Consider the following 9313-nt stretch of genomic DNA (forward strand, 5'->3'; position numbering starts at 1 on the left):
AGAGGGACTGAAAGGCAAATGGAGATTATGATGCATTCATTCATTGTTGGTCTCTGAAAGTAGAAGAGGCAAAGGGGGGGAAGCGTTGGTGGTAAAACCTTGATTTTTACACGTCATTTGAAAAGAAAGTCCGCCTGTTAAAGCCAAATATCTGTTAAAACTGAACGTTTGAAATGTATATTTTATATAAAATATTTATGGAAAAATTAGCATAGTAGTGGAAAGTGTACCCTGAACTGATTCCAGAGCATGATTATCCTGAATTCAAATTTTGTTTGTAGCTTCCGGAGTCTGCTGAATGGAGGTTTTTAAAATCAAGGTTTTACTGTAAAAGATCTGATGGATTCGTGCAAGAAAGTAAAGGTCTGAGTTTAATCCTGAGTGATTAAAGTCTGGGATTTGGGTCCCTCAAAAGAGACGAGAAGATGAAGGAACAAAATGCCGGGGACGGGTGGCCTCTGAATGTGGGGCGAGCGGGGCCCATTTGCAAGGGTGGGACAGTCTGGCCCAGAGGCTCTCTTCGTTTGTGATTCAGATAATTTGTTTATTAAGAGATCGACGGTTTCTTTTGCATGCTCAGGATAATGTCGTTTTGCATGTCATTCTTCTAGGGTGTCATTTCTAAATCCATTTCCAAATCTCTCTCTGTCGTGTCAGATCCTACTTGTTTCTCTTGCAAGGCACCTTTTCAGCACAGTCTGTCCATAGAGGCAAGCCCTTCTGGGTCCCTGGTCCAGAAATTTCCTTCAATATGTCCAGTGTTAAAAATATTTTGCTTTGTTCTGTGCCAGTAAGTTGAGTGTTCTCCTCCTTCAGTTGCAATCCTTTCCAGCTCCTGTTGTATATTCCCTTTAGCTCTGCTTCCTTTCCTTACCGGGTGTCTTTGACTTCGGTGGTTTACAGGGCTGTTGTTGTTTTTTTACTCCTTTTGAGTGTTTTCTAGAATTTTGGTTACTCCTGATAGGGATAACCAAGTTTGGTGCGTAATACTTGACATGCCGTAACAGGTGATGTATAAATATCTGAAGAACGTTTCTGAATTAAGCTGTTTTGAATGCGGGCTTGCAAAAAAGCATGACCCGAGTAACATAAAGAAGCGAAAAGCATCGGTCAGGGGCGGCAGGTGGCCAGGAAGGCCCACGAAAAGGATCCTGCCCTGCCCTGTGGGAGGTTTTGGAGGCCGTGCAGTTGCCTCCCCTGCCCTGGGAAGAAGACACCCGTTGTGGTTGTTGAGTTCGGTGTGGTTGTAAAAATCGCCTCTCTGTGCACATTGCAGAAATTCGGCTCCCAAGATGAAGACTCTTTTCCCTCGGAGCCCAGCAGCTTCCCTCAGGCTCCCGCTCAGGGCGCAGGGATGCCGGCTCCGGAGCTGGTGCACGTGTCCCAGAGGAGCCTCTCGCAGCTGGAGAGCGTCCGTGGCTTCGTTGGCCACTCGCACATTTCGCCAGCCAAGGTGAGAGCAAAGAAGCTGCGGGAACCAGTCGGAGCCCCAGAGGTGGCTGGTGGCCTGTTCGGGTCTGGCCAAAAGCCTTTGCCAGTTGGTGGGAGACTCTGGGCAGCTGCAGCCGCCGGGATCGTGGCCGGTGGGAAGCAGTGCTGGAGCCGCCTCACACCCAGGTCCCTGGTCTCCTACCTCCCCGAGCTTTGCTTTACCGTTAAAGCCTGAAGTTCTGATTTTTAAAAATTAATTGCCCATTTCCTAGTATAGACGGTCCTCAGCCTATGGCCATAACTGAGCCTGTAATTTCAGTTGTAAGTCATTGTGGTCATTAAGTGAGACCTGACTGCTTTGCTCTATGACCGCAATTTCGGCACTACGAAGCTGGACAGGCCGGCTGAGTGTGGGGTGAACGCAGGGAGGCCACGGAAAGGAGCCTCAGTGGCCCCGGCTGCACCCCGGCTGAGAAGCTCCCCATGCCCGAAAAGCTTCACCCAGGGCCTTGGGTGAAGCAGCCCCTCGGGAGTCCCCCGTCCGTCGGCCAAGGCCAGCCTCCCTCCTGGACGATGGGGAGGCCTTTAAAGCTGCTCCCATCCAGGCATTCCCCACACGACAGACCATGGCAGCTGGACTGCCCCTGCTGGGAGCTTCCCTGCCCTGGGGGCTTTCCTTAGGGGGCTGTGCCAGGGTTGGGTTCAGCCCCCCCAAGCATCATTGGGGGGGCAGGTGGAAAGGAAGGAGGGAGGGAGGGAAGGGAGAGGAGGGGGGCACCCCTCTCTCCTCCCAGCACCCAGGACTTTTAAAGGAGGCGGCGGGCTTTTGAAAAGGGGGGGGAGAGGTAAAGGTTGAGGGGAGGCATTGCCCTGAGTGGGAGGGAAGCTACCGGTGGGGGCCGTCCTCTGGGGGAAAGGCTGTATTTGGCTTTATGGTCGCCCTGGGGGGACACCTGCCTGATCCGGCCTTACACACACACACAGCCCCCAGGCTTGCTAGGAGGGGTGTGTGCCGTGTGCTCTGCCAGAAATGCCCCAGAGCAAGGCTGGGCTTTGGCTCCCTTTGTGGCGGGGGGGGGGAGAAGGGGCGGCATCTGCTTCCTTTGGAGCTTCCCGTGTGTTTACGGGCATCGAGGGGAGGGGGAGAGGCAGGAGGGGTCAGTTGCAGCGCAGCCGTGCAGTTGGCCGTAGGGGTGGGCACAGTGCCAAGCGCCCAGTTTTCATCATGCAACCACGTGGGGCACTGGGAGAGCCATAGCTTGAGACATGGGTCGTAAGTGTCTTTGTCAACAATTTTGAACGGTCTCTGAACGAACGATGATAAATCAAGGACTGGCTGTATCAGCAGAAGCATCCAGTCAATCTGCCAGGGTTAGTGGTGCAAAAGGCCGGACCTTAGAGGGCTTCCGGGAAATATGCAAAGTCCAGGCTTCCTTCTGGCTGTCATATGAAAATTGCATCGTCCCTCTTTCTTGGAATCGGGTGGGTATCGCAGAGTCTAAAATAATAAAATCATTCCTTTTCTCTGCCACGTTTGCAGGGCGGCTATTTAAACGAGGGACCTGGGCTCCCTTCCCACAGGGCTTCCTAAAACAGCCGCGGGAGCAAAGACCCTCCCAGGAGGGAAAAGTGGTGGGCGTCCAGGGAAAGAAAGAGGTGGGAGGCCCAGGGAAACGCGCAGGCCGAGGCTGGTTCCGGAGCGGCCTTCTGGTTCCAGAATAGCCACGTGCCCCCCCGGTTGGCGTCGGTGGGCCTTTGGCGGGGCAGGTGGAGCGGTGGGGCTTTGCAGAGGAGGCACCGAGAGGTTTTCACCTGCAAGTTCTGTCCATGCGTTTGGTGGGGATATGTGTGAACTTTTCAGAAGCTGACAGTTGAGTTGCCTGGAGGACGGCAGGGCAGAGCCGCAGAGAGGGAAATTTGGGGGAGCCGCTTCCCTGCCTCTCTTAAAGTCCTCCAAAGAACCTCCAGGGTCCCCCTTCGTAGGACGGCACGAGTCTGAGGCGTGGCAGAGACCAGCGCCGAGTCTGAAGTCGTGTCCTAATTTGAGACCCCTAAATACCCTCGAGGACGTAGCAGGGGGGTTTTGAGGACTTGACATAACAGAAGAAGATTATTTCATGGCCTTAAATGTCTTCTGATGCTCTCTGCCTGCCTCAGAAACGCTCCCGTCGAATTTCTCCATTTCAGAATATTGAGTTACTATAAAAAAAGCTGGACCTCTTGAATAAATCATAAATATGCAAAGCAGCCACCTGATAGTATTCAAATGACGGCCCCTGGGGGGCTGGTGGTGTGGCCCAAAGAAGCAGGCCCTCCCAGGCAGATTTAAGGGGGGCTGGAATAATATCCTGAATGAAGGTTACCCTTTTCCCCACTCGTCAGGGGCGGAGGGGGGGGGAAGCAGCCAGACGTGGACGAATGACTGAAGGGAAATGGGTGGCAAAGGGTGATGAACGGAGTGGGGTTTGTTTCCCCTCCTTCCATGCTCCCCCCCCCCCGGATACGGGGCGAGTCTCCCAGCACGGAGAACACGGCGGTTCTGGGGGGGAAAAAGTGGGATTCTGACCGGCCTGGCATTGATGGGGGGGGGGGAGACATCCTGAGAGCCCCTCGTAAACCCCATGAAAGAGATAATGGCAGCAGCCAAGGAGAGCCAGCAGGGACAGTCAGGGCAGTCCTGCTAGGTAGGCTTATTCATGGCTTATTCTTGTGACTGCAGCGGATCAGCCTTCAGGAATGGGCACCTGTCGTCCATCCGGTGTCTGTGCTTGTAAATAGCTTTCCCCCCCCCCCCCGTGGAGGGTGGCCGGGCCAGTCTCGGTTCCCCCCCCTGTGAGCCCCTGGGGCAGTGCCCAGGGAGGAGACGGAGGCTCCAGGTGGGCCTCCAGAGGGAGGGGAGCCGGGGACCAAGGACCAAGGAGCCGGCCCGCAGGAGCCCTCCTGTTGATGGTGGGGGGGAAAGGAAGGTCAGGGTGGCAGGCGAGGGGGGGGGCAGAAGCACGGCAGGACAGCCCCTCCTCGGGTGGGGGGGCATATCCTGGGGCCTGGCTCCACCAGGGTTTGGGTTGCTGAGGGGTCCCATAGGAGGGGTCGGATTGGGAGGGTTTCCCGCTGGATTTTCTTCATTGCTTGTGGAAGGACTGGATTTTTTTTTTTTTACCCTCCTGCTGAGACCCAGAAATCTACCCCACTCTGGGAGCCTTTCTCAGTAATCTTCCCTGGTCCTGATCCCGGAGGCAGTTCGGGTAGGATTAAGCCACAGAGCCCAGGAAACGGGGAGGATAATCCAAAAGTATCGCTCCAGCCATTGGACTCAGAACAATAGACCCCAGCGTCAGGAAAAGCCGCTTGCCAGGCAGAGCAGTTTGAGACTGTGGAACTACCGGCCCAGAGAGTCCTTAGGGCCCCCCTCTTTCCCCCCCCCCAATCTCTCCAGGGCATGTTGGATGTTCGGGCTTGAATCGGCTTTGCTTTCCGCTCTTCCAGGCTTTATGGGGCTCCGGCTCTTTATGGAAAGCAATCGCAAGGCTGGTCTCCGGCCAGAGTCCGCCCTGGGCTTTGTCCCACGCCTGTCTCACCGGTCAAGGTGGACTCGGCCTTCCACCCTTCCGAGGTCGGGAAAAGGAGGACCCAGGTTGTTGGGGGCAAATAATGCTGACTCTGTTAACCACTTAGACTGAGAAGGCCGTAAAGCACGGCAAGTCGGTGTATAAGTCTAAGTGCTATTGCGGTTGCCTTGCCTGCGCCCACCTCGGACTTTCACCAGCCAGATCGGGAGCAAAGGCCACGGAGAGCTTTGTGCATCCTGATCCCTTTAGAAAACACTCACAGCTCCCTGGGTCTCTCTTTGGGAATCCCAGATCTGTGTTCTTTCTGAAAATGTGGAACGTTCCTAAATACAGCTGTTCCACCAGCTGCAAAGCCACCGTCGGTCACACACCAAGGAATGGATGCTGCTTTTTCAGGCTTCCAGGGTTCTTCTCGGACGCTGTTCTGAATATCCTGCCAGGGGCTAATGGACTTTCTCGGGCACTTAGATTTTAAGATTTCACGTTGGTTACTTTATGTAAAAGCGTGACAAACCTTCCCTTCCGCCAGGCTTTTGGCCTGAGTTCTGGAAGTTTCCAACTTGAAGAATACAGGAAGGAGCTGCTGCATCCCAAGTCAGTCCTTTTGGGTGCCATGGCTGCCGAGCGACAGGAGAGAAAGACCTTGGAGGACTTCAGAGCGATTCTGAAAGCCGGCTGGGTGTCTTTGGGCCAGTCCTTTTCTCTCGGCCCAACTCGCCTCGCAGGGTTGTTGTTGAGGGAGGATTAGGGGGAGGAGGAAGGAGGATTAGGTGTGTTTGCCACCTTGAGTGGATTATAAAAGTAATAAAGGCAGGGGAGAAAGAAATAAAATGCCAGAAGTCATTGTGGATTTGTCAAGATTTTAGTCTTGCTACGTTGGCTTTATCAATTTTTGGGGGGTCTGGAATCTTCCTTTGTAGATTGTGGGAATTCTGAAGATAGCAAAGCTTTAAACATCCTTTATGTCATTCTGATTAAGCAACTGAGCCAAAATGGGGTGGACTTAGAAAGATGCTTGTCGGCTGGCACAGGAATATTGAGAGGATTGTACAGATTTGGTGCTGGGTTTTCGGCCCGTTCTGTGGGCGATTCAGTGAGACGGGCGGAGGGAACGCGTTCGCCCAGGGTAAAAATGCCCAGGCCTTGGCTGGGGCTCTTCGCAGAGGCTTCGCCCCACGTCCCAGGCAGGGAGGAGTCTTCAGTGCAGCGGTTCAGATATGGGGGAGAGTTTGCAATAAAAGGCAGTCCTCACTTACCGGCAACAATTGCGACCAGCGACTCTGTTACTAAGCTCCACGGTTGCCAAGCGAAAAAAATAACGTGATCACGCTGGACTTAAAACGACGTCACTTCCACTTCTGTTAAGCGAATTCCTGTGGTCATTAAGGAAGGTATCACACGGCCATAAGTGGTGATGTCATTTCTGCGTCCTCCGTTAATTCCGCTTGTTGGGCGGCGGTTGTGAAGATCGCAATTGGCTGTCACATGATAGTGGCTAAACAAGGCGGTTGGTAAGTGAGGACTAACTGTAGCCTGTGTTAATATTTGTTGATGCCGGGGGTGTTGGTGATTCCCTTGTGGTGTAACTCCTCCGTCGGTTCTCGGCTGCTGCTGCTGCTGCCTCCCTCTGGATCGGGCCCCTTTGCCCGCTGGCTGCACCTGGCCGGAATCGGCTGCTGGCCGATTGGGCCCAGCTCTGTTGGTCTGTTGATCTGGCCGTTCCTTTGAGGGCCTCCAGGGAGCCTCCGGTTCCCCTGCTCTTCCTCCTAGTCAAGTGGGTGGTTTGTGTGGAGTGGCTGTTGTGACCCTGGCTCTTTATTGCGACTGTGTGTGTGTGTGTGTGTGTGTTGTGTGTGTGTGTTCTTTGATGCTTTGAGACAGCTAGCGTCCTCTTTGTCTCTGTTTTTGCTGGTTGCAATCCTTGTGGTTAACTTGGCTTTCCCCAGATTTTTCGAGGGTTGTGGGCCATTATGATACCTGGTGGCTGACGTAGCCTGGTGGTGTATTCTCATGTTTTTTTTATGTATGGGAATATTATTGTACCTACTGGGTCCTGGGGTATTTTTCTCTGTTTTGTTTCCTACTACCTCTCTGAATGTTTGGGGGGGGGGAAGCAAGAGTTCCTCTTTAATATATTTTGGATGTCCTGTGGTTAATTTTTGCTTTTGGAGTGTTGTGGCTGATAAGATCCTCATTGGCTTCATTTTGCGGGGCTGCTCTTATAAAGGGCCAGTGGGCTTCGGGTCTTGGATTGTGACGGACCGTCTCTTGAGAACGGAGGCACCAAGTTGAGCTCTCGCAGGGCCAAAAGCGTTTAAACCGCCTGAGAACAGATCAAAACGCAGAACCATCGTAGACAAAAGAAAGCCGTTTCTTGTCAGCCCATTTCACTTCTAGCGCTTTACCTACAGGAGACGGAAGAAAAAGCTGTAAGGATTTTGAACGTTGTTGCACTACGAACAGAACTCTGCATTTAATACCCGTCACTGGAGCTCCTGCAGAAGGCCTGCTGGCGTATTAGAAATTCTTGTGTTCCTGTTGCGTTTTGATCTGTCCCGATCCAGCTGTCGGGGCAGAAGCATCCCCTCATTTCTCCATAGTGTACTTATTTTGTTTTTTCAAAGCGTTTTGTTCCCTGATTTCTAAAAGTCGCATTGTTGACTTTGTTAATCGGCCTCGCCTGCTTGCTGCCCCGAAGTGGTGGGTTGCAGCCGTGGGTGGCCCCTCCCCTCGGGCAAACGGGGTCTACAGCGACAGGTGTGGGAGGCTCTGATCAGAGCCACACTCAAGCTGCAGTGTTGGTGCACCAGTGATGAGACCTTGTGTGTCCAAGAACTCTGCTCACTAGGGAAGATGGTGGGAAAGAGAAGGGGCTTCAGAAGATCAGGAGGGGTCCGGCAGGAGGAGGAGGAGGAGGAAGGGGAGGCAGCTCTGAAAGCTGCTCTGCCAACACCCAGGCAGCCCCTGGGCAGCAGCAGCAGCAGCAGCGTCTTTCCGGCTGTTTTCCAAGACCGGCTGGAAGCAGCTGCAAGGCCCTCCCTGGGATGGCAGTTCCCTGCTTTCCAGGCATCCCCAGAGGGACTTGTGGAGGGGGGGAGGGCTTGGAAGGGGCAGCCCTTTGGTCACCTGCAAGTAGGCCGCCTTCCCTCCGTGGATCTCCTGCTCAGTGCTTGCAGCAGCAGCAGCAGGAGATCCTGAGGGGGGGACAGGAGCAGCAGACAGCTCTTGGGGGGCCCTGGGGAGTCGTGTGCAGACTGCCCGGGAAGGAGCTGCCAGGACCAATGAGCTGGCTGGCTTCCTGCCTGCCTCTGCTCAGTGATGCTGCAGCCGTCACTCCGCCTGTGCTCCGGCTGCTGCTGCTGCTGCTCCCTCCCTCCCTCCCCACTGGGTGGGCGGCAGGGAGCCAGCCGGGCTCTCCTCGCAGCCACCTGCCGCACTGGTGCAGGGATGAACTACATCTTTGGAAACAGCTCTCTGCTCCCCTCGCGGGCCGGCCGGAGTGGCACCCCAGGGCCCGGCCAGGGTTCGGCAAGACCCAAACCGAGATTCTGGGCCAGGAAGGGCTCTGCGGAGGAGGATCTTCCTGGGGGCCAGGAGGCCTGGCGATGGCCGCCCCTCCTGACCTCCTTGGCTTGCCTACAACCCTTCCTGCACTGCCTGGCGGTCGCCCCCGGCCCCTCCAGCCAGGTAATGCCCACCCGCTTGAGCTTTGTTGGTTCTGGAGAGCAGGACTGGCGGGACGCCTGGGGGTCCGGAGGGAGCCTTTTTCCGGGCTTGGGATTCTCTCTCCCTCTTTCTCTCTCTCTTTCTCTTTCTCTTTCTCTCTCCCCCCCCTCTCCCTCCCTCTCCCTCCTTCCTTCCGTGTGGGAAGCGTGGGGGGCCAGACTGCCCGTGGGGGGCTCACAGGTGCCGCCAAGGGGCTTGTTTTAGACTCGGCTGGGGCCAGAGCAGCTGGACCTTAAGGCCAAGGGCCCTGTCCCACTGGGGGGAGGGGGGAGGGGGCTGGAACATTGCATGGGAGTGAAGCAGCGGAGCTGGGTGGTCTTGGGCTGGTTGGAAGTGCCAGCCTGCCAGGATGGGCTTCTGGGTGAGTCCTGCCAGATGGCAGACTCCAGGCCCCTCCAGAAGCTTGCAGGGACAAAGATCAGAGCCCCTTCTGAAGAGAAAAGAGGCTGCATCGGGAAGGAGCCTGGCGGCAGCTTGACCCTCACCAGAGGCAGCTGTTGCTGCTGCTGCTGCTGCTGCTTTGGGGAAAGGGCTGAAAGGGCTTTTGCTTGCTTGCTGCTTGCCTGTCACGGTTCCCCCCCCCCCCC

At 55.1% G+C, this 9313-nt stretch overlaps 1 protein-coding gene across 10 annotated transcripts in view; it reads left to right on the top strand.

Moving 5' to 3' along the window:
• DLG1 (discs large MAGUK scaffold protein 1) overlaps nt 1-9313 on the top strand; it is a 57150-nt gene that overhangs the window by 5600 nt on the left and 42237 nt on the right. For 9 of the 10 annotated variants that reach the window (XM_015820718.1, XM_029284992.1, XM_015820719.1 and 6 more), the window contains exon 4: nt 1277-1453. In XM_015820718.1, the coding sequence (XP_015676204.1) occupies nt 1277-1453 (177 nt within the window). Of the gene's footprint in view, nt 1-1276; nt 1454-8447; nt 8688-9313 lie in introns of those variants that run through there. The other variant, XM_015820722.1, reaches the window with a different exon arrangement.

This window comes from Protobothrops mucrosquamatus, unplaced genomic scaffold, assembly GCF_001527695.2.
Source record: "Protobothrops mucrosquamatus isolate PMUCROS unplaced genomic scaffold, P.Mucros_1.0 scaffold1167, whole genome shotgun sequence".
NCBI classification, from domain to species: domain Eukaryota; kingdom Metazoa; phylum Chordata; class Lepidosauria; order Squamata; family Viperidae; genus Protobothrops; species Protobothrops mucrosquamatus.